Source organism: Carassius gibelio, chromosome A22 (genome assembly GCF_023724105.1).
Source record: "Carassius gibelio isolate Cgi1373 ecotype wild population from Czech Republic chromosome A22, carGib1.2-hapl.c, whole genome shotgun sequence".
Classification (NCBI taxonomy): domain Eukaryota; kingdom Metazoa; phylum Chordata; class Actinopteri; order Cypriniformes; family Cyprinidae; genus Carassius; species Carassius gibelio.
In genome coordinates this window covers 9,057,882-9,083,670 of record NC_068392.1, presented here as the reverse complement: position 1 = coordinate 9,083,670, position 25,789 = coordinate 9,057,882, and the positions used below count along the sequence as shown (strand labels likewise).

Below are 25,789 nucleotides of genomic sequence, written 5' to 3'. Positions count from 1 at the left end.
ATATTTAAACAATTCATATCGCGAATTAATTTAGTCATGTTGAATCTGATAAATGTTAAGGACACTGAGTATTTGAAACCTTACTTTAGGGATTTCCTAGACGTGTGTTTTTAGTGTATTTTCAAAAGTCTAGGAGAAAAGAAAAATAGTTGACCACCCATTGATCGCCCATTCTAGGTTTGCCGCTCAGTGGCCCAAACCTTCAGATAAGGGTTACCTGTGGTGCTCCACTTCTCCTTTCCCAACAATGCGTCTAATATCTCCGGCTAAATCGCATTCCTCAGCCATCGTCACAATGGGACAACTGTTTGATGCTTAGTCTCTCCCCCTCTCGCCCATATCTCAGGTATTCCCCTTACTTAGGAACCCGAAGCTCCCAGACCTTTTTTAACTTTTGAGCTTAGAAGGAAAACAAAATATCGATTTTAGAAAAGAGAATATAAAATAAAAATGGGCGGCATTGCGTCTGAATAAAACCGTTTTCGAAAACAAATTAAAGTGGTTTATTTAAATTAGAAACTGCTACAGAAACCTACATTGGTTAGCTATATTAAAACTGCTGTTGTGATGCTCGGTGCCTTAACAACTGAATCATTTACAGCAGTATGATTTCAACATCCTATAAGCAGTCAAATATTTTTGTTGGTGCGCTCTATGATTTCAAAACAAATTTGCCCCCCCAAAAAGAAACCTTTTTCCGGCGCAGGGGGATGAAGTCCAAAACAAAACATTGCATGATAGTCTTTAAGTAGTTCCATCTGTCCAGCCGCATTTCAGGCTAATAGCCTGTGGCGCATCAGTCCGTTCCCTTAACTCCCGCAACCTGACTCTGTCCTATTAAATCTCTCCACTCCTCCAAAAAAAAAAGAAAAAACAAGTGAATGAGAAAAAGATCTTGAGCGGACCTGAGTCAAGTAAATTGTGATAGTGATGATGATGACGGCGGTGATGAAGCGCGAGCCCTAATTAAGGAGAAAAAAGGACCTCGGGCACTCAGTGATGTGGGAAAAAGAGCTCATCATTGTAGTGTATTTTTTTTTTAAAGACAGCTCGCTCTGTGAGCAGATGACTGCCGCTCACCTTGCCACGGGGTCTGCGTGAGATTGGTTCATTGTCAAGGATTTTTTTTTTTTTTTACCCATGATTCCATATGGTATGGAGTGGGCTACATGTTGCCCAACATGCCAGTGCAAATGTTTTCTCAATTAGGTGTCTTATCTCCGGTGAGTGCACTAGCATCAGATGAAGCTTGCTGACAGCGTAATGGCAGCTAAAACCTCGGAAGGCTCCATCAAATGGCAGCTCTGCTACGACATCTCGGCCAGGACTTGGTGGATGGTAAGTTGGCAGTGACTGAACCTTTTCTTCTTCTTCTTCTTCTTCTTCTTCTTCTTGTACCTTTTTTTTTTTAAGTAAAACTTCCCTCCATTTTTTTCCATGCAGAAATAACACACGTTCTATACGTTTAATTGAAACGGCGCTTTTCATTTTTATATCCAGCTGGTCGAAATTATTATTTTTTTTTTTTTGTAGTTTCGTTCCACTTAATAGCTCCTCTGTTGGTCCTGTCACATTCCTCGTCTTTGTTTGCTCTTTAATCTACTCCTCTTTATTTGTTAAAGATGTCAGATAACAACTGACTTGGTTTCTTGGTTACATCCACATTGAAACAAATCTCTCATTCATTCACTACTTTCCTGCTGTCAGTCCATATCCACAAACGAGACGTCCCATGTGTGTGTGTGTGTGTGTGTGTGTGTGTTTTCCCCTTCCTCGAGTCTTCTGCTTCCACTTGACAGAAAAGTTTTGCGCAGGAGTCCAAAGAAGGAAAAAACTGGACAGAAAGGTCTCGCATCGGTTCTTTTAATCCCTTGTTTACACTGAGGTTTTGCGGTCCACGCGCGGTCGCTCTGTTCTCCGCTCCTCGGCTATGACACTCCGTCGCTGCAATTAAAGCATGGAGAGGAGACAAAAAAAAAAAAACCCTGAAGTGTTCTGGGACAAATCAGACTCTTGCCGGGGCAGATTAACTTGCTTGTTGTGGTCAGCGAGGCCAGACCACCTTTGACATATCTGCCGCTCCACCAGAAATGAGGAGAGGTGAAAGTGGGAGAGGGAAAAAAAAAAGACTGGTTTGTAGATCGCCGCGAGATGAGGAGGGGTAGGGATTCACAATAGTCTATTGTGGCCGGCAGTTACAAATGAGCCGGGTACATGAAAGGCTTTTGGGTTCATTAGGCAATGATTCATTAGCCCGGCTTGAACTTAAACAGCATTATTGCCTTCATTATTATAATTGCTATTTTTTGAACATGGTGTTTTTTTGTTTTGTTTTTTGCACACACTTCTTATATACAATGTAGTTGTGTTGCACTGGGACAATAACTGTATTGTTTCCTAGTTAAAGGAGCATAAACGTCAGATGTCGGATTGTGTCCCCGGGTCACACAAGCTTGTCTCTCTGTGTGACTGCTGAGGAAGGTCGGTGAGAGAGGAACTGGTGTACTTGTCTTTTTTACTGCCTTTATTTGAGCGCCCGGATTAGAGGAATAGAAATGTTTTATTCTGGTTTCGAGGGCTTTATGGGATTGGTGCCGATTCTGTGCATGAAGTTGAGGGTGGTGATGTGTTTGAATTCTTCTCTGCGGTACACGCTGGGGCATTGTGGGAATGTGAGGACTTTTTAAAATCCATTTGAAGTTTTAAGATTGAAATATCTTCTCATATTTGAGTTTTTAAAAATATAGATATATTTTGCTTATATGTTTGTGTGCATTTGATTTTTTGTGTCGATCATAAATTGCAGTTTGTGTAATATCGTATTTATTTGGATTGCAAAGGTAACAGAGCGAAGTATATTATATTAGAATAAATCTCAATATATTACACAGCCTTTTAAAACCTGAATGCTGCTATTTGTATGATGTATGTTAGAAAAGATCTATGTGTTTTCCTGTCTCTTTAAATAAAATGAGTTAATATTGTTCAAAAAATTGTAATCAAATTCTAAGTTTCAATATGCTGGATGGTTTTGTTTGAAATATTGTAAGTTGAAATATATGTTATATATTCATATTGCCATTAGTTATAGTAGCAATCAGGATCAGTAGATTTTGTATGCAGTTGTACCTGAATTATTATATTTTAAAACATAGATTAAAAGCTGATTTTAAATGCAAAAAATCTGTGCCGAAAAAAAACTTTTGAAATGGTTTAAAATAGAATTTAATATTCAGTTTTCTTTTTTTGTGCTTACCATATGTTTTTCTTTTTAAAAGTCTTAAAAACTCGTAAACGTATCTCCTTCTCTTCTTATTCCTAATTACATTCGATATTTTGATCTGATTAAATAAATACTCCGCTTAGGAATTAATTTGTATTAGTTCACATGGTTGCTTTGTGTATTTGTAAAATAAAATACTTTATTTTTTTTTAAAGTGAACATAAACAGTATTCATTTTTTACAATTGTAGTGACCTTCTCAGCCCACCTTTTCTTCGAGTTTTTATTCAAATGCAATTTCACTTGTCATTTGTTTGTAATCCTTCAGTTTTTTAGTTCGTCGTCACAGTTGGATCGTCAGAACCTGTTTTGTTTTCATTGCCACTTACTCGGAAAATCGACTTCCTGACATCCTCACGTAAAAACAACCATCCGTATCCTTAATAAAGCTTATTTAATTGCCGGCATGCCTTTAGACATTGTTTAAAAATTACCTGCTGCAATTAACGCCGCTTGTTCTCCTGTAATGCTTGAGGTTTTGGGGTAAAGAGATGGAGCAGATCAGGGCTGATGTCCACTCACCAGTGCACTAATGCTGCTATGACGGGATCCCTTACCACCCGAGGGGCTAATGGGATTTTACCCTCTGTACAATTGGCACTTCTCTAATCGGCTTGTAAGAGAGCAGACACCCCGAGAGGCACCGCATTTGAGGTTGAGAGTCGGAGGGAATAGGTTGAGGATATAAAATCATTATGTGCTCTGCTGTCAGGGTCCACTGGTGTACGCCGCCCGCAGCGCTAACGTCACAGATCAAATCAGGTTAAAGAGAGACATAAACACTGTCAGATTGCATAAGCCCCCCGTGTTAATTCTTTTCACACATGCCGTTTAAACATATTCAGGGCAATTGCAACTTTTGAAGATTATAGCATAATTGGGTTGCACTTTATTTTACAGTATGTGTACTAACATGTACTTGTAGTGTACTTACAGTGTATTTATCTAAGAAAGTTCTGGTAACACAAGGTAACTATATGGTGTAGGGTTAGGTTTAGGGGTAGGTTCAGGGTTAGTACCTAGTTATTACATAGTTATTGTAATTACTATAATAAGTACATAGTATGTACATGAGGAACAGGACTGTAAAATAAAGTGCTACCCATAATTGTGTGCAGCTTGTTAATAAAAGTCTTGAGTGTATGCAATGGAAATTCAATGATTCATGATTTTGCGATGATTTCTTTTATTGGATTTCTATTATTATAACTTTTTATAGGACACTTAAAGATGAGCTGTTAGGTTTGATTGCTTGTCCCTTTTATTTATCTATTAATCAATCAAATGAAACACTGATGAATCATTGAACATTTGTAATTTAAATTTTTTTTTTTAATATGTAGTAATAGAAACGTTCTTCCGTTTCATGCTGAATAATGATTCACCAGTGAAATCAGTTGAATTTCATATAGTTTATTAAAACAACTCACAGCTGGGGTTAATTGCATTGTAAAAATTTTTACGCTTAAATAAAGCGGTTTTATTTTATTACACACACTTGGCTTTAAAGCGCAAAGACCACATGACAAATCCGATCGCAAATCTATCGTGGCATTTTTGTTTTACACAGCGTCCCATTTTTGCCGCCTGTTGTCCGGGCAGTGTGTGTGTGTGTGTGTGTGTGTGTGTGTGTGTGTGTGTGTGTGTCATGTCGGAGTGGAAGATGTTTCTAATTTGGCCTCCACCGTGGACTGCGGAGAAATGATTAGAGTGGAGGAAATTGGAGGATTAGAGTTGTCTGCTTGAACTTCCTGAGCACTGCATGCTCTCTCAGCGTCTCCGCTCTGGGACGTCCAGGCCGGGCCCTGAAGCGAGGGAGCAGCTTCTCTATCGCACTCGCTCAGACCTCCAGAGCTGGGCAGGTGCTCAGGGCACACACTGAGAGGACAGCGGCTCTCAATCTGTTCATGAATGACTCACCACCCACCTGAAGGACTGGGAATTAATTTGTCAATGGGTGACAGAGCAGCACCTTTAAAAGAGCAAATTAGAGCTATTACATGTTTGTTCTTCTATTTCATATCTCCCTTTATATATATGCGCACATGCATACTGTGTTTTGTCTAGATGTTACTTTGAAGTCGTTTTGAACTTTTAGAGACATTCTGCTTGACTTAAGCAAAGTCTCTAATATCCGTTCACATGTTTAATGTCTTCTGTCGGAAATGTGCCTGAGGGTGTCTTTGCTTCTTTTGTAATGTGATGTATATCTGCTTCATGAACCTAGTGTTTTATGTCCAGTTTCAAGAGTTATCCTGTTTTCATCTTCTGATTATATTTATGCATATACATATATATATATATATATATATATATATACACCCCCCACACACACACACAAACACCTATTAAAACTGCCAGAAGCTGTGAAATGTGCGTTTGAATAAATTAATGCAGTGATGGGCGCTGAGAATATTGACAGGTGAATTTTAGCATTCTCTGAAGCTCGCACTTGGCACGCTGGCTGGATCGCTGGCGTCTCATCAAGAGATGCGAAGAAACGAGGATCAGATTTGGACGTGGCTCTGTGTCCAAAAAAAAAAAAAAGAGAGAGGAAAAAGAAAACAACAGAGGAAGTAAAGGAAGCTGAATTTGGAGTCGAGAACGCTTTGTGTCTTATCAAATATGCTGGACCGTTTTGCTGTGTTTTTAAAAAATAGGTGCTTCGTGTCAGTTTCTCACTGTTGTTCCTTTTTTAGAGCGACTTACTTTCTCATGCAAGTTTTAGAAGAAATTACATAAATTATATTTCAATATTTTTACATGCCTTTAATATGCATTATACACATTATGCGTATTAAATATATGATGTGCTACATTTCTCCATTATAGTGACACGGACAGGTTGATGGCTGTTCCCAGTGGCCGGGTTGTCACTGTGACACCTACACCCTTGCCAAAGCCAAATGGTCTTTTCTAAGCATATACTGTAGAAGACAATTTAGCTCAACTGCCACAAAATAGTCCTTCCGGACATGCAAAGTGTCTGCGTTCGTCTATATTTGACCTGATGCTATCAAAGCGGTTTGTGAGACCGTTCGTCCCGTTGTCTCACTTCTACCTTCCCTGCCTCCCCCTCTTTCCGATCTAAGCTCGTCTCTGCGAGTCTGTGCTGTGGAATGAAAGGATCAATTGTGTGGAAGAGATGCGTGTGAAATCCCTGCTGTCTAGTTGGGGTTCTGGGTCGCTGTGTGAGCAAAAGGACCCCTTTCTATTCCTGGCATGGCTCTGTGTGGAACGCCACTCTCGGCGGGGCAGCCCCCCTCCCCGTCTCTGTTGCTCTTTCACCCAAGTCCCTCACTTTTCTCCCACTCTCTCGCTCTCTATCTGCCCCGCTCTCTTTCGCTCCCTAGAGATCCGTGGCTAGTGGCCAAGACAGCTGGGTCTTTGGGCCAGTCTGGTGCCTTCTTTCTTGTCTTGTTTAGGATAAAAAAGAGCAAAGATGCTCCGTTCAGAGACATTTTCCAGCGCAGATCTCCCTTTTAGTACTTTTTCCCATATACTTTACTTTTTACATGCTTGATTTAATGCTGTAGACAGGCTGATATCAGCATATTTGAGGACTTTTTAAACCAGGTATGGTGTGGTGTATTCATCTACCAATTATGGCCTCGACCAAACACTCTCATCTTTGCAGCTCGACGCACTTTTTTTTTCTCTCCTCGTCTGTTTTCTTGTTCGCCAAGCCGCGATCATCAGTTTGTTTATAAAGTTTTCGCCGTCATGTCTCACTTGATACTCATCTTTCCGTGAACGTATGCGGCGGTTGTATAGATCTGTACCCAAGTATGCAGAATGCGTGTTTCTCGGGAGTTGTCTTTTTTTTTTTTTGTCATGAAAAAAGACACAGATTCCAAAAACACCATCTGGTATTTGGAAGGGTATTTTTGCGTCTGTGCGTACGTGTGTGTGTGTTGGTGGGGTGGGAACTGATTTTTCCTCTTGGTCTCCAGCCACCCATCGTTTTGCTGCCAAAAAAAGGTGTAAGTCGCCAATTGAAGCGGGGAACATGGGTAATATTTGTGGGTGCAGGGCTTCACTGGTATCACTGGATCACGGCCAGAGCTATTATCCCTTCTAGTCTCCAACAGCACCACTGCACTCACCTGCTCCAAAATATTTGATCTCCAAACATTCGATTATTTGATTTATGAGCGTAGTTCATAGCCGCCGAGCCACACCGTCCGCTGTGTAAGACTCAGTGCATGATGCTTACTTCCAGGACTAAACAGTCTTGAAATTGACTGAAATAAGTCAATATTTACCTGACATTACCATTTATCATCCTGGCAATCATGCCGAAAAGTATCTGGACACTCGCATTGCATTTGATCATTTCAAGTGGTATTTGCGAAGAAGATTTCTCAGAACTATATCGGTTTCTTTTAGCAGCTTAATAAAATACATTGTGACTTTTAGTGGATGTTAAAAAAAAAAAAAAAAAAAAACTTGGACATGTTCCACTAGTATTATTAATTTGTCAAGAATCTAAACCATATATCTGGGGTTTTATTTTTTTTTTTTAATAACTTATTTTTAGTCTTAAATTCTTTTTGGAAATGTTTTGCTTAAAGTGTCTGCACATTTACATTTATTTTCTTATTTTCAAGAAATACCACTTGTTTTGATATTTTTATAGAATGCAATGACATGCATGCAATTACATAATGTAAGCATCATTTAGATATAATATTATAATTCTTTGCATTCTCTGCATGTAAAACTATACATCTGGTGTTTCATTTTAATACACTTTTTTATTTATGCTTTAAATGAAATTATTTTCAACACATAATTTAGTTTCAATTTAAATATAAATCATTTTTTAATAATTTTGCTAAATGTGTGTACTTTAAAATATTTTTAATTTATATTTTAATACAAATATATTAATAATAATATGATATATAAAGAAACAAAGCAGTGTCGGTGCTTATTCGGTTAATATTATTAATAATTATTTAAAGCAATAATATCTAGACATTTTAAATTGAAATACAAATTTCCATTTCTCATTTTGGCACAATGAGTTCAGTCTTCACATCTCACATAATGCTTGATTGTGTCATAGTGTTCTACAGAACTGGTACTTTCCTCTTATTAAAAGCCAGTAGAGTCCTCAAACTGTGGCAGAAATTATTATGTAGGCTTTTCCACTTGACCTTAAGACTCATGCATAAAACCATGAAATATGAACAGCATTTGTAGGGTGCATGGCTGGTTAAGCTGAGTGTGACACAATGCCAGTGTGTGAGAGCGTAAGAGGTGGATGCTTGTAGCGAAATTCAGCCTATAACTGCATTTGTTTTTCTTTTTAGTAGTGTAATGTCCCGCATGTGTCCTACTTTAATTAGGACATGTTAGAAGAGTTTTAAACTCGCATCTGTCTGATTTTACTATCAATCAGATGAGTGGATGATTACTGAAAATCAAATCTAGATCGCAACTTAATTCATTAAAATTCATCTGAATGGATTAGGTGAGATTACTGTTCAGCAAACGGTCAGAAATGAGTGTGTTTGTTGGGTGACGATGCTGATGGACATACAGGACATACAGAGGACAGAGAGTGTGTCTGCATGTGTGACAGATGTCACTGAAATCAGGAGATTAAATATGATAAGACCACCTCTGTGGAACACTTCTTGATGCCAGATAATGAGAGAATTGGCCTACTTTCATAAAGTCAGAGATATGCCACTTGCACATAGTCTACCTGTCCAACCACTGTCCCCCGGACTGAATTAGAGGTTGCAAAAGCTACAAAGACATCCCCTTCATTTGCATATTTTTTTACATTTATTTATTTGCATTGTGTTTTATTTTATAGGTTACATTTCAGTTCAAAGTGAATATAGCAATAATGATATATACCATGTTGCTTGCATTTGTATTGTTTTTAGACATTCAGCTTTGCACTGTGCTTAATAGCATCCCTAAAATGTGGAAGTAATGCACAGTGTCTCATAGTTCATTAGTTTCTAATGGTGGAGGTGTGTTATTTGCAGTCTGCATGTTGTGTTCTGTTCCGCCCATCTAATTAAATTGATTCAGAGCTGTGCTTTCCAAGCAGAGAGGCCCCATTACTTATGTCTGCCCGGTGCAGGGCACCTCATGACCCCCCTGAGCCTGTCTCCGTGTTACACATGCTGCCAACAGGGGGTGCAGCTGACCCCGTGACTCTGGGGAGGCTTAACAGCTGCTGGGGGCATCTCTGGGGGCCAGCATCCCTCCTACAGGAATCAAGAGTCTCATTTAGTTGCTAAAGCAAGTAGAGGATCACCAAAAGCGATATCCACATGGGTGATCCCATACGACACGCTGCATTCCTGCCTGGATCTCTCGCTCTCTCCCTCTCTCTGGGCAGATTAAAGTGGGAGCCAGCTGGAGCCAGGGGACAAGGTGACCCCTGGCAAAGCTGCCAGCACATCTGTAGCCCTGATGCATCCAGGAACTCTGTCGACCCCTCTGTGGCCCAGGGATGCTGTCTGGAAAGGGCCACGCTGGAAGCTGGAATATGCTTCAGTTCTGGTGCTCGTAAGTGCAGCATTTGGACTAGACCTGGATGGACTTTTCTGAGATATAAACAGAGTTTTAGATTGCCAGGAGTGGCATTATAAAACTTTCATGTCATGTTTTATAGTAAAGTGAGGAGCAAACAAAGGTTCCCATCTGGGCTCAAAAACAAATCCACACCGATTATCTCCTTTTCTTCAACTGGCAAGGTTTGTAGCTAGAACATTTGTAGAATTTAGTGGGTCCGCCTTTAAAAAGTTGAATGGGTAAAGCAGCAGTGTAGACTGGACAGCGATCGGACTCTTGGGTGGCAGCTAGACCCTTCATCCCGGAGTCGAAATGTTGCGGTGTGGTCGGGAGAAGGTGAGGGCGGTGCCTTCCTAAGTGGAGACATCCTCTTGCAATCAGTTCGCCAAGCTGGAATCCTCCTCCAAATCCAAGCCATCCGCTGGCACACTCAGGTCCCATTTAACTCTAATTGTTTCCATCTTCCCGTGTCTAAATGTGCTTCCCCTGACAAAGATCCTCTTCTTTTGCTCCCATACTCATTGACTTGGAATATTTTACCTATAGCCAGGGCCGCAGTTAGCAATTCTTGGGCCTGGTACAAAACATTAATCACTTCCCTACTGGTGTGATTGTTCAGTCTGCATCACAATCACTTTCTTGCCCCCCCTCGAACCAGGGGCACGAGGCAAAGGTTTGTTAGTACTACCTGTGGCTCTTGATCAGTGTGTACTGTTAGCACTGTAAATAATATTTTAGTTTGTTTCATTAGAACTCATCCGTTTCAGCTGCATGTCTTACACTTTGCTGCAGTTTCTTTTCATCCCACTATGATGGGGTGAAATACCCTTTGTTGAGACATCATTTCTTTACACTGGTGTTAAACGTGTGCGGAGCAGGTGATGGCACAGGTGCGCCCCTGTCGAGCGGTTGAAATCGGAGCTATCTGTGGGAGACTGGCCCTGATGGTCGCATTAATGAACCAGATTAGGTGTCCCGACAGAGAGTGGCCTTTCGGTCCGGACCAGATATTTTCAACCAATATCTAAACTCCGCATTACACTGACTTGTGCTAACATAAGGAGAAATGTTTTGTGAAGCTTCGTCTGACCTGCGTCCAGTCCAGCTGGAGATCTCTTGCTTGTGTGTCAGGTTGCTCTGGGCCTTGTCATCTTGTAAATATGAATGTTTCATGCTGAGACATTTGGTACCCCCTACTGGTGCATAAGTGAACTTTGCCCGCTGTGCATACAGTATGAGAATCAGTTTCCTAAAACTTCTGAAGAGGATATTGTTTATCTTTTTCCTCTTCTTCTTTTTTTCAAGTTTAATTGTCATGCATGTGTATGTCTAAGCCCCTTATCCTTTAGGATAGTGGCATCATTATTACCTGACCTTTCCTTGGCATGGCTTCTCTCCCAAATTGCGGAGTTTTGCCACCGAAACCTTTGCCAGATGGCGTCTCCATTGGCTGATTTCCTCTTCTCCTCTCCCCCTTGCTCAATGTGGTGTCAGATAGACACTGTAAAAGAGGTGCAGGGGGATAGCTTTTCACCTGCTCCTTCGGTAGGACCCCTGCTGAGAGCAAGCTGTTCACCCAGTGCCCTCCTTCAAAAGGCACCGGCGCACAGACACACCTGTCCTCCTCTTGTTCCTCTCCCTGTTTCCACATTTAAGGTACATGGACACATAATATTGAATGTTGTATTGATAGACTATATAATATATGTGACCCTGGACCACAAAACCAGTAATAAGGGTCAATTCTATGAAAATGTAGATTTATACTGTACATCATCTAAAATCTGAATAAATAAGCTTAAGTGTGGTTTGGTAGGATATGACAATATTTGGCCGAGATGCAACTATTTGAAAATCTGGAATCTGAGTGTGAACCAAAAAAAAAAAAGAGAAAAAAATGCAATATTAAGAAAACCGCCTTTTAAAGTTGTCCAAATAAATTCTTAGCAATGCATATTACTGATCAAAAATTAAGTTTGAATATATTTATGGTAGGACATTTACAAAATATCTTCTTGGAACATAATCTTTACTTAATATCCTAATTATTTTTGGGATAAAACAAAAATGTATCGTTTTGACCCATACAATGTATTTTTGGCTATTGCTACAAATATACCCCGGCGACTTAAGATTGATTTCACATATTATTTGCAAACCGAATCAGCATATTAAAATGATTTTTGAAGAATCGTGTAACACGTGTAACACTGAAGACTGGAGTAATGATGCTTAAAATTCAGCTTTGTCACCACAATAATTAATCGCATTTAAAATATATTAAAATAGAATAATATTTGAATGGTTTCATGTGTTTTTCCATCTTTTTTTGTGTGTGTGGAAATTTCTGGTTCACTTCACCTTTCGACTTCTGGTTTGGACGGAGTGTGAGTAAACAATGGCAGAATTTGAGGTGTACTGCTTTTTAAGGTCTGGTTTTTGGGAAGGTAATAACACTTTTGCAGTGCTCCAGCACTGATTTGTTGGCTGCTGTCTAAGGTGCACCTGGAGAACGTACAGTACGCCTGGAAGATCTCTTCAGAGGGTGGATGTTTAGGATTGAGCAGGGTAACATGTTCACATGCAGGACTATAAGAGAGAAAGGAGGGGAGCCAGTCGTTGTTTAATATCTTTACAGGACTGTAGCTAATAAAACTAAACTGGACCTGAGGGTTAGCGGCTGAACTTCCTGTAGCGGTTGTATTTATTTATTCGGAGGGTCCGTTTCAGGTCCCTCGAGCAGCCAGTAAACAAAGAGCTTTCCTCTGCTCCAGATTGCCTATTTTATTCTTATTTATTTATGATTGCCCTGAAACCACTTTAAGTTGCAACTTGATAGCTCCTAGCTTGTGAAAACGCCGGTTTCATCGAGATCCCTCCCAAAAAGGACTAGCATGTCCTTTATTACTTTTGCGGTCTTTTAATTCCGGCCCCTGGCCACTCATGCAAATAAATACCTTTCTTCTTAAACATACATCGGGTAATTCATCTATCCCATCTGCTTTGGCGCTCCGCATCACTTCCGTGGCACATACGTTTCCCGAAACTGATTTGGCTTGCGTTGCGTCGATGACTCGTCTCGGACACCACGAAGAAAACTGGAAGTTAATTATTTGAGCCGAATTCAGTTTACAAATAAACACAACCCGATGCTTTCCTAGTTTTAACATGCGCCGCAAAAAGACGTCATTATTTACATTACACGAAGGAAAATACTTCTAAAGCTATTTTGAAATCTCTATCGCAGATGAAAGGTCATTCGGCGTATTTCCAAAATATGCCATTGTTTTCCTGTTGTTGCGAGCAGACGACGCATCTGTGATCTTCGCGCGTCTCTTGAGGAGCGCCAGGTTTCGCAGACAGTTGTTGCTGGCTGCTGGAACATCTGGACGTCCAAATGAGGATTTGTCTTTATTCCCATCGGTAATGGTACAGTTGTAACATTTAAAGGAATGGTTGTTTTTGGAACCTTATTTAACCCTGAGACAGTGTTTGGGAACTTGCTTCAGGGCTGAACATTCCCTGAAACATGATCGAGATGCGTGAAAAAAGATTATTCAGGGAAAAGGATTGTTAACTCTATCCTTCCTGGTGCATTATTTAATTTGTGCGGTTTCAAACGCTTCTACAGATGATTCATATAGCTTTTGCTAGATATAAGTATTAGTATTAAATGTTATACATGTTGTGTCTCTTGTAAAAGCTATAGGTGGGAGCATATTCAGTAGCATTAGGAAATGCTGTTGAACAGTTTCAGAAAATAACATGGAAATAAAAGGGCTTGCAGGAGGCCTGTAACCTGCTTATGACTGATTTTGCCAGGCTGACAGGTGCTGGAGCTGTAGTCAGATGTGCCACATCCTTCACCGGTTCCCTGCATGGCCCTGTCATAACTCCTCCAGCAATACACTTGGCCTCTTTTGCCTGCCCCTTAAAATGCGACCATGGACGCCATAATCGGCGTCGCATTTTCTTCTCCTTTCGTCTTTGTTTATAAGAGGACGTAATGCTGTCTTATTGGGAATCGACAGCAATGCAGACGGACATGTCTTTTCGCTTGGCATCGGCCTCTGGATTTAGGCGGTTTTGTGTTTTCTTTCGTCTGCTGCCTTCAGGGTTGAGCTCGGTTCATCATCCATCGAGAGCAGGAGTACGTTTGGCAAGAGACGGAGGAACCAGAGGGAGGAGGAGGTCTGCTAAAACAGGACCCGAGCCATGTGCTCTTCATTAACTTGCGCGGAAATAAGTGCTGACCCACTCCTTCGAGAGGGCACATCCATTTAATTCTGCAGTGGAGAAAATTCGATACAGAGCGCGCTCAGGTAGCAGACAGAGCTAGAGATGGACTGTATGCGTGTATGGCGAACGGTTCGAACGCACACACGGTGCGTCAGCTTTATCGAAAGCGAAGCTGAAAACTAAACACTTCCTTCGGAATTACTCTCTAATTTGTCCAAGTTCTGTGTGGTCTGCCGGGACCGTCACCTTCGAGGTTAGATCCTCGTGTTATTTCGCCGTCATACTTCTCTCCTGCCGCATACAGTGAAGCTCACACTTCATTTTTAGCAGGTTGTGTGTCATGAATCCATAAATCAGTTATAAAACTGCTGCTGAATCACTAAAGATACATGTTTCCAGTTGACAAAAAATTATATTTCATAGAAACCATGTTTTGCACCTGGGGGTCACTGAACTTGAGATATGAGGACATCCGTCCCCCACAGCCTCTTAAAAACAATATGAATTAATTTTATTATGTAATATTTTCTTTATATAATTAGTTACTTTAGAATTGTTTTTTTATTCATTCGTTTTTAATGTATTTATAATATATGTAGTATTAAATGTAATATTTCGAGCAGACAGCACTTATTTAGATAAGCATCTATCCACAGTCTCAGCTAAATTGTTGAATAATTGATTTCTTTGTTTGTTTGATCGTTTATTTACTTCATGAATATTATTATATTTTAATACGATCATTAAACATTTTTAATTATACAATATATATACTATAATGTTCCTGTATTAAAATTATATATTTAATTAATTAATTTATTTTTGCATTTTACAATAGATCATATTTTTGCGTCAGTTAACCTAGACTTTACATCTAGCCTTCACATCCTCATTTTCATTCATTATTATTTAATTTTTAGAATTATTTTAATTTCTATTTAATTGACTATTTTGTATATCTACAATAATGTATATTTAATGTTGTTAAATAGTAGGATGTATTAATATATAATAATTTGTACATTTGTCTATTCAATCGTTTGTCAAAGCAAACATTTATTTAGATCTAAATGTGTCTTCCCAGTATGTCTGCAGCAGTTTAGCTTCTCCTGCAGATGCTTTGATACAATATTTAAGCTCTTGCTGGACTCATACCAAAGAAGAGTATGAAAACGTCAACTAAGACTGGTATGAGACTGAAGCTGTGTTGATTTCTCGATGTGGAGACCGACTTGCCCTGTTGTGAAGTAAATGATGTTGTCCCAGTTCTCCAGCTGTATCCTTCATCCAGAGCCGAAGTCTTTGTAGGTTATTACACCATTCTCCTGCATTAAAGAGTCACTTCATTCATTTACCTGCCCATCCACCTCTGCTCTCCAGGAGGCTTCAGAAGACAATAAAACGTGATGTGGATAAACTTATAGGTACAAGTCACATATAGCTACTGCTCTGACTTATATCTCATAGTGCAACATTTACAGTAAGGTAAACGTATGTAGTTTCTTGTGTGGAATGTCTGGGAATTAAAAGCTATGGAAAGAGAAGGCAAAGGAAGCACATATACTGTGTTTGAACATTAAACTGGAATTCCTCCTTATATTAACACATCTGTTCTCAGAACATAGAGCTTCTGCGTTCAAAGCGGTTGCTGGGAGTTTAATCTATGGGATTTATTCTAGAAGCCATGCAATCCTGGCTTGACCTAAGGAATAGATTGAAGGAGAACCAGAAAATGTAGAGAGAGAAAGCAAGTTCAAATTATTTGTCATTGTTTAATATTGATAATTAATAATTATATATATATATATATATATATATATATATATATTCTTTTTTTTTTTGCATAATTAATTTGCAGGCCTTAAGAAAATTTTATAGTCAAATTCAATTACACCATTTTAATGCAATTACCATGATTGACCAATAGAGGGAGACATTGCTCTAAAACAGAAGTCAAAGCAATCTCCCGCAACTTTATGGTTCCACATACATATTTAATTAAAATAATAAATAACATTTATACATGATTGTAATTATAAGTGTATGTCTTTGTTTTAATTTATATTAACTATTACATATGATAAGATGTACTTATAAAATGAATGAACTGTAGAATTGTAATAATTGTTCAAGCTTTTTTTCTGCTACCATTGTGCTTACTGGAGGCCTTTTGTTGTTGTTGTTGTTGTTGTTGTTGTTGATCTGGTCGAATAAGAGATCAATATATCTCATCAGCCATAGCATAAAAATATAGGTGATATATACTGATAATATGATCTCCAATATTATGAATTCAAGTCATTTTATTTACTTATTAAAATGCTTAATTATGTATATGAATTTTGCATGCTTAAAATAATGTATTTAAAAAAAATTCTGTGTGTGTATAGGTGTGTGTGTGTGTGTGTGTATATATATATATGATCGATCAGTGTATGTGATGCATATAATAATCCCAGCTCAAAAAAACATTTTTTTCAATCAATCACAAATAAAGGCTTCAGTTGTGAACACACCCACACACCCACACACCCAGTATTAATATAATATTTCTATATTTTACTCTTTAGGTCACATAAAGAAGGTTCAGTGTATTTTCACCCTCGATCCTCAAACTCAATGTATTAAATGCTGCTGTTTTTCCCTCCCATCTGAGATCACCAGAACAACAGCCCTGTCCTTTTCCACCCATTTCCTTCTCTCACCGCATTAATACATCACAGTATGAACCACACATATCAAAAGAAAGAAACCCCTCTCCTCCAGTAAACAGATAGACAGATCCACACGGCAAATGAAGACATTACACACACAGCTGCCAAAAGCCGATTTCACGTTACTCTTTTTTCTGTGGGATATTGCCAGTGTGGGTTTGATAGAAGCACATGTTGTGGGAAGATAGTGAAGCCGTAACAAAGGCGGCCTTCAGTGGAGGCAAGCAGCGGTGGTTCCCTCGGCAGGACCGGGGCCGGGGCCCTCTTCCTCCCTGGCACTGTCGTCATGATTTAGTCACACCGCAGGAGAGGCCCTGTCTGTCGCAGATGGACACAATAGACCTGGCACTGCCACACACCTCTCATCGTACACACATGAAAGCCTAATGATCGCGCATCAGCTACGTCACTCTCGAAAACCATTGACTGCTGAGTCTTTTCATGCGCCTTATCGAAATGACAAATGGCACTTCGTTCGGCGCGGCCTGTCTGAGTTGAAAGTTAGGTCATTCCCGCGTCATTTTTTACTCTTTTGGTACTTTTACTAGAATTATATCATTGAAAAAAATGATCGAAAAGAGGTCAGTTTTCAGCTGACGTAAACCGTGTCTGCTCTGTGATCAACAGAGTCTATTTGTATTGAATCGTCTTCAGTGGTGTGATAAGGGAACTCATCCTTGTAGTTCATTTTCATCTCCGTCACCTGCCGGTTCCTGCACGCTGAGAGCTGGCCGTGTGTTTTTTTGGGAGAGGGACTTGTTTCCATATCCAGCTGTGTGCTCCGAGCTCAAAATTGTTCCCTTTCCAGTTTTCTTTTTTTGTTTCTCTCCTCCAGCCAGGAACAGCTGTCAGGTGTCTCGTAGTGTTTTTTAAAGTGTTTAGGGTGGGTAGGTTGCGTCGCACATCTGTTTGTCTGTTTGTGTGTGTGTGTGCCTCATGCCTTTGCATTCTCACCGTGACTCTCTCCATTGATGTCTGGGTCTTTATGCGCACGTATCTGTGCTGAATGAACACACGTATGCGATGAACAGTGAGCATGGGGTCTGGTGTGCTCCTGGCGGTCTGCGCCGCGATCAAACAGAAGGAATGAGGAGGAGGAGGGTGAAAACGTGTTATATATACCCAGCATATGCCTGGCTATTGCAACAGCTTGCATATGGACCGTATTTGCCTGGAGGCTTGTTTTTAGGAAAGATTCCCTGTGAGTTCTGGGCATCGGCGCACATGTGTGGCATGAGTTCTTAAAACTGATTTTTTTTGGGATTCCCACATATTCAGTTCAGGGATGAACAGATTTTTCCCCCAATTTTTTTGTTATGGCTGATAATGTCGATATTATTAACTTCTGTTTTTATTTAATTCTGTATGACCATTTTATTTAATTCGAAAAAGAATTATACATCTTTATAAGAAATTTTGCATGCCTGTTTAAAGTACCTCAAAACAATAAAACAGATTTCCATATGAAAAAAAACGATATTAAAAAAAAAGTTATTAATATTGATGTTAAATATAGACATTTTAATGTTCTGTGTACAATTCATGGCCTGGAAATACTTTTAAATTAATTAAAATAAAAAATAAAATATTTTAATTTAAATTAGTTATGGAAAGTGTATATTGAATATATATTGAATATATATTTTATTATGCACAGCTATCAAATATTTAATCAGCTAGAAATTTATCTGTGTGAGTGCAATCTCTGTAAACTATTAATTTATTTTTATAATCTAATAATAAAATTTGTCATAGATTTCCAATAGTTCATAGTAAATATATATATATATATATATATATATATATATATATATATATATATATATATATATATATATATATACAAGTATATTTTTATTATTCTCAACTAAAATACACTAAAGTTTAAGATTTGTTGTTGTTTTCTCAATATTTTTGAACATGATCAGTGTTGAAAACAATATGTTTTGTTTTTGTTGTTTTTCAGGGTTCTTTGATGAATATAAAGATCAGAAGAACGTTTTTTATTTTAAATAGAATTCTTTTTAACATTTTAAATGTCTTCAGTTCACTATTATTATTTATTTAATCTTTCTGACACTACTATAGTGTATAATTCACAAGAAATTGCCCTTTTTGAGTAGATTAAATGATAATAATAATTATTATTAAAAAAAAAACATTTTTAAGTTTTGAAAAATTTATTTGTCAAATGTTGCAGCAACCTTGATGAGCATTTAGTACTGTTAAGTTTACTGATTAAATTCATAAAAATTAATCCTTACAACATTTGCTTCTAATTCTGACCTTACCTTCTAGCAAAAATAAGGACATTTTATTAATATTGATAATAATTAATCATAAACCCCGTGCGTTTTTTTTTTTTTTTTTTTTTTTTTACAGAAGATGATTGCACACACGCACACAGTCATTGCCTTACTCTTCGTAACTCCTCGTGTGTGTGTTTCCTGTCTCCTCACACCATCGTAAGGCCCATCTGTCTCCTTTCACTCCTCTTTATTCTCTCGTCTTATCAAGGCCTCTGTCTGCAGCGCACCGCACTCATTAGGACCGGCGTAAGCACCACTCTTCATTAATCTACGCCCAATCTGTCTGAGTGAAAACAGGCCTTTAAACATCACATCACTCCTATTGTTCACAGTATTTGTGGCGCTTGGAAAAGAACTCACTTTATTTAACGAACAACACACAGCGAATGTGAGTCACGCCTGTAAGCTTTGTGTTTGTGAATGAGGAGAGAGTGCACATCCTTCTCCCGTGTGTGTGTGTGTGTGTGTGTGTGTGTGTGTGTGAGGGGGGTGATACTGTGGGCCAATCCTGGCTGTTTTCCAGCGCTGGCATCTCAGTGGCGGCAGGTGGAGCCCACTGCTTCCAAACCAGCACCAGCACCAGCACCAGCAATCCTCCCCCACCCGTCTCACCCTTACAAACACACACCGCAGCGCCCTGGACGCATTCTCTCAATGCTGATTAAACTCTAAAATACTGACTCTGAAGTCGTACAGGTCAAAATATGTAGAAAACTGGTTTATTTGAATGATTTGTGAAATGTTAAAGGAACATTCTTAGTTCAGGGCAAGTTAAGCTCAGTTGTGACCGCATTTATGGAATGTTATCAGCTAAAACGATTAGAAATCTAAAATCATTACAGAAGTAAATGTGAAATAAAATGATCATATGAAAAATTGAATTTAAGAGCTTAAAAGACAATTAGAAACTCCAGTAGTGAAATTATTAAAACTAAAACTGAATTAAAAATAAAGCTAAGCTAATAATAAGAATAAGTAAAAATTGATAGCCTGAATGTACTGTAAGTTGCTTTGGATAAAAGCGTCTGCTTTTTTTTTTTTTAATAAATATTAATATTAAAAATGTAAATTAAAGCAAATGGCAATAGTACATATTAAAAAAAAATTAACACTAAAATTAAAATGAAAACTGAACATAAAAATGAAAATTCTAAATGATAATAAACAGTATAGTAGTATATAAATAATACCAAAATAACACTGGTGACAATGTTAATAACTACAAAAAAAGTTATTCTGTCCCTTAAAAAAAAAAAAAAAACTAGAGGTTACACTGTAAAAAAAAAAAAAAAGTCAATTTGACAAAAAATTGCAGAAATAGCTCTGCTATTTATATTCAGCTACACTGAATTAAACATGGCATGTTGAAGTGAAAATCTGAAATAGTATTTTCTTTTAGAATCTGTTTTATTTACTATGAAATATCTTTGTTTTTAGGCATTTGAGGGACTTTCAACCTTTTTTTTAAAGCAGGGGTTAAAATCTGAAATCTGAATCTTATTTTATAAAACTACTTTGTGCATTGATTCTTCTCTTAAAACGTATGTACAGTATTAGTTGTAAAGCTGTTTTAAATCACTGTTTTTACAGTCATTCTAGGCTTAAATCATCTTAACATAAATGGTTTGCATCTTGTGGTTATACATACATATTCATCCCATTTACTTTCATTGTAGTGCATCAACACCATGAACCAAAATGTTAGAAAGTACAGTATTTCTATTTTTATTCTATAATCATGTACACACTCAGTGTTTATTATAAGTGTCTCTATAACTCATTATAATCAGATAATCGTTCTTGGAGATGCATTAACTTCTGAACCTGGAATATACCGCCGGTATTTCATACATGTTTTCCTCCTCCGATTAAAAGTCACCTGTCGTTTCTCAAGCATGCAAACTCTTGAGTGTATTAAAGCTTCGGCCTATTTAAAAGCACAATAGAGGTAGAGTAAGGAGATCCTCTGTTGTGTTTCTTGTTGTTTATTCATAAGGCCCGGCTTGGCAAAGCCCCGAAGGCAAGCTGCTGTGGCTCTGGATAATGTTATTACCCTCCGGCTGCCTAAAGCAGAACTCTAACCACACAATCCCCTCATCAGCCCCCATCCCTCAAAACCCCTGCCCCTCGATGCCGACGCTCCAGGTGTGTCCCGTTTGAGCGTGGGACTCCTGAGCTGGAGTGGTATTTACATTTCGAGCAGGCAGAAGGCCACCTGGATAGAACAGCGTTTATTATTCCCAAACACGCATCTTTAAATCAGCCTCATTTGGCCGAACAAAGAGCGAAGTGTGCACGGCACGTCACCTCGGTTTAAATAAACGAGAAGAACGTGTCTTAATTTCCAGCTTTCCTTTATTGCAGTGCATGTGATATTTTACAACACTGACGGACAAAGCACTCGTGCTGAACTGAAGGGAGCTCAGCATTACAACCTCTCAGTCTGGAAATCAAAGGGGCTTCTGTACAGAAAGATCACCCTCTTGTGGCTTTTAATGGAATGCAGGGAAAAAAGGTGAATTTAGTTACACATCTCCAGTTCACTCCGGACTCCAGGTCTTTCAGACTGAAGCCAAACATTACCTGTCATCAGCTTCTCATTACTAAAATACAGCATTAGTGAAACAAGTCGTTGGACTGATGGAATGGTTTGAACAGGACTTAACCAAAAGATTGACCATTTGCATTGTATGTACAGAATAAATACAGTAGTTATATAACAGTTATCTGTAATTATTATTACTGACATTTTCCACAGTGTGCATAATAGGGCTATGTGTGTTTTTTTAATGCAAATAAATAGTTTGCATATAAACACTTAATGCACACTTAGTCCTATCATGCAAACTATTTATGATTCTCCAAACAAGAATTTAACCTTTTTACCATTTAAAACATGCATAAGCAGAGCATTTGATATCTTAAATTACAGATCCGTTTAAAATTGCGTCTGAAAAGGTAAGAATGGCTTATTTTTATTACTTATTTCATCTTTTTTTAAGTATACAGTAAGACGTGTGGTGTCGTTTCAGATTGCAGCCTCTAGGTGGAGTCTCTACCTATGTTTGATTGATGACTGGTTAGAATGAGGAAAGACTTCGGGCTAAATTAATGAATTATGATGAGCATTGAGTCGATTATAATTTATAAATAATCATTTATATTCTAAATTATATCAATAATTACAATAACAGCTAATAATGAAATCCTTAATTAGATGTATGACACTATTACCATAACACAGTGTTTCGGGATTTTATGCATGAGGCAATACGTTTATTAATCTTTACTGTAATAATAAAAATAATTATCGTTTAATAATATTATTATTACGTTGTACGATAAGTACTTATTTTTTACTTCAATTTTAAGTAACATTCTCACATTCGGGTGTAAAAGGCTGAAGCACTAGTTTAATCTTATTTTATCTGATATTTTAACGAGTTCTGCAAAACATTAGATGTTATATATTTTCACTCAACTTTTCAAAAACCTGAACTAAAAAGCATTTTTCTTTCTTTCTCATTATATGGCTTTTAATTAGTCATTAGACACGAGAACAGTGAAAGCGGGCATTTTTTTCCTCATCAGAATGATTGAACTTTGTATGAACATGTATGTGTTTTTTTTTATTTTATTTTTTTTATGAGTATGATTATGAGCATTTTACAATTAATTTTCAACTGACGCGTCGTGCATAAAGAGAGTGGGTGGATTTGACAAGGATGCCTTTATGCAAACGACATTTATTTAAATATCAATATATCAATATGTCAATATTTCGAGTTGCTGCTTTAATTTATTTGCATCTAAATTAGGATACGTGCTTTATCTTGAGATTCTATGTTTCCAAAAGCACTATTTACACTCTTCCAATGCTTTTAAAGAGAAGTTTTTCTGACACTTAAGTATTATATTTTAAAATGTCGTTTTTTCCCGTTTATTCTTAAAGTAGCCTTAAATGGAAATTGTCATTCATGCGAAGTTATAAGTGCTAAAGAAATCATCTGTATCACACTTTGTCAAGTTCAAGTCAGCTGCCTGTTGAAGTGATTTGTAAAAAGAAATGGTTGCTTAATTGTTATTTTTGTTGGGTCCGCTTAACAACATTAACCAAATGGATAACTTGTCAATTTTTTTTTTCTTTACTTCTTACAAACTAAGATTTTAGTCACATTAAGGGTAGTTTTTCATTAGATGGCGATGTTCATTGAAACTTCCGCGCGCACTTTTTTCCCCTCCACACACACACACACACACATACACACACACACTGATAGATTTACACGAGAGGACTCGTCTGGCAGCGCTAAAGCCCTAACGGATTCTCAAATAAAACCTTGCAGATGTAGCCTATTCAGGGTTTTTTTCTTCTTTCTTTCTTCTGTGCTAATAATGAATAAATAGATTTGTACTCACGTGCACCACACAAGTTAGGAAGAAACTCTATCCAAGTGGGTTAAGTAGCCTACCTTACCTGATTTGACTTTTGCCACATTTAAAAATGAGCTGAAAATGCACAAAAAAAAAAAGAAAAAAAAAGAAAAAAAAAAATTTAAAACCCAAATAAGGCTATAGTTTGTTTCGAAGAGTCCAGTCCCTGTAGTTCGCTCCGTTGTTCTAAACACACTGCAGTTTTTGCTCCGTCTTTGCCACTCTGCCTCTAAAAGCCTTGGCACAGTTGCCTTGGCATTCAGTGCCTTCTCGTAGAACTTGGCAGAATATACTATAAAGGCGTCTCTAACGTCTCCCACAATTAGACGAGACAAAATTATGTAAATGTGAGATTTTTGTTATAAATGATAATGATTTTTTTTTTATTTGATTTTATCCGAGATTGTCGCTTGATGACATTCGTCTTGCTTCACGATTAAAGGCCAACAGAAAACAACCATGAATAAACGGTTTAAGTTTTGCTGCTCATTTTATTGTTAGACAACACAGCAATATATTTCATTTTTTAACAACGTTTTTATTTCATAATAGCACGATTTGGATTAGGCCTACAGTCTAGAGTCTGAATAGATAAATTCATTATTATATTTAAGCCTAGTGTAAAAAAAAAAAAAAACCTGGGTCATTCAGATAACACCGTGCAATGACATTAATTTTCATGTACATTTCTGTTAAAAATTTCCCTAATCTATTGATTCGTCATTCTATGAAAAAAATAAAAATAATAATAATAAAATAATAATAATTTCTTTAAATGAACAGTTCGTCATCGGGCCTATAGGCGCTGTTCAGCCAATCAGTGCTGAAATCAGTGTGTTCATGTAAATGAAATGACGTACAGGCATGTATCTGTGATTGTAAATATCTAAATATCTGTGACTGGAGTTTTGAATTTAGTCCTCAGCACTTTTAGGCATGAGTGGGCATTTTAAGAAGCTCCACAAATAAAAAAATGTCAGGTGTTTATAAATACATGTTTAATTTACTTTCCAAAAACATTGCAAATAAAATGTTAATAATTGATCCAATTCTTGTCAAATTTCTATAGGCCGTTTTTAAGTTTTGTAAAGTCTGCGTGATTAAATCCAGGTGGCGGATCTGTCTGCACGCAGGTCACGTGTAAAAATGAACGATGCCACGCGATCTTTCAATATTTGAAATGTTCTGTTAAATATATTTAAGTTCTAATAAATTTGATTGTGCCATCTGAAGGTCAATTTAAGAAAATATAGCTATCATATATGGGCTATTGTGAAGTGACAAGTTTCAAGGTCAAGACAAATGGAATATATTTGGAAAAAACAAATACAAAGTAGTTGCTTTTATTTACATGAATCTGTCATTAATACATGAATCTGTCATCAAATGTGTCAGTTTTATAGTAGGCCACATCATAAAGTTTGAGACGACACATGTCAGCGTCGGGTCTGAGAGAACAAAGTGTTGCACATTTCGAGGCTTGCTTTCCCGTCTGGCTGCCAGAACAACACGGAAGTCTGATATCATGAAGATAAGCGCTCTCTCTAGTCTCAATCTAATGTATTTGCGTTTACCGACAAACTGGCTGTCTGAAGGAGCTCGTCTCGCGGCGTGCAGGAGTGGTTGCTGTCACATGCGCGTGAGTTTTGAATTGCACTGTTCTGTCCAATCACAGAGTAGCTCGTGAAAACACCAGAGGGACGGACGTGCACCTGCAGCAAGTTAGTGCGGCTGTGAGTTGTGAGCATAATTAATATCCAGATTCCTATCTTTTCTATCAGTGTTTTGTGCAATCATCACCTATCTTAGATTTAACAAAACTCACCTTGATGTTTGTTTCGCGGGTTGATGCTCACACAAATGTTGATGCACATCAAATGCTTGACTTCATGGAACATAGTGTTATTTTTTTCTCCGACAGACTGATATTTAATTTAGAATATCATCCTGTTTTTATGGAAAGCACTTTTCTGTGTGTGCTGAAATGATGCCTTCACGTTGCCGTTTTCTAGGGGGCGCCCAACTGACTTACAGACGAGAGTAGATGTTAATAAAAAGCTGCCGAGTGCCAACCAAATTAATTACATGAACTAGGTTTGCTTATTAATGATGTTTGCACGATTTATCTTGCGATAATTTGTAACGCAACTTTTTTTTTTAGCCAATGACCTTGCCGCTAAATGTTTTCAAACGTGTGTTGCAGTCTACTTATTTTTATTGAATCATAAACATTGTGCGAGCAGTAGGCCTATAGTATGATTACCAAAT

General features: G+C 37.8%; 1 protein-coding gene across 2 annotated transcripts in view; it reads left to right on the top strand.

The window, feature by feature from the left end:
- The first annotated feature begins 993 nt into the window (after window positions 1-993).
- The window catches only part of LOC127942756 (nuclear factor 1 A-type), a 141,390-nt gene continuing 116,594 nt past the window's right edge, over window positions 994-25,789 (top strand). The window contains exon 1 of one of the 2 annotated variants that reach the window (XM_052538707.1): window positions 994-1,338. In XM_052538707.1, the coding sequence (XP_052394667.1) occupies window positions 1,243-1,338 (96 nt within the window). In that variant the 5' untranslated portion in view covers window positions 994-1,242. The remainder of the gene's footprint in view (window positions 1,339-25,789) is intronic. The other variant, XM_052538709.1, reaches the window with a different exon arrangement.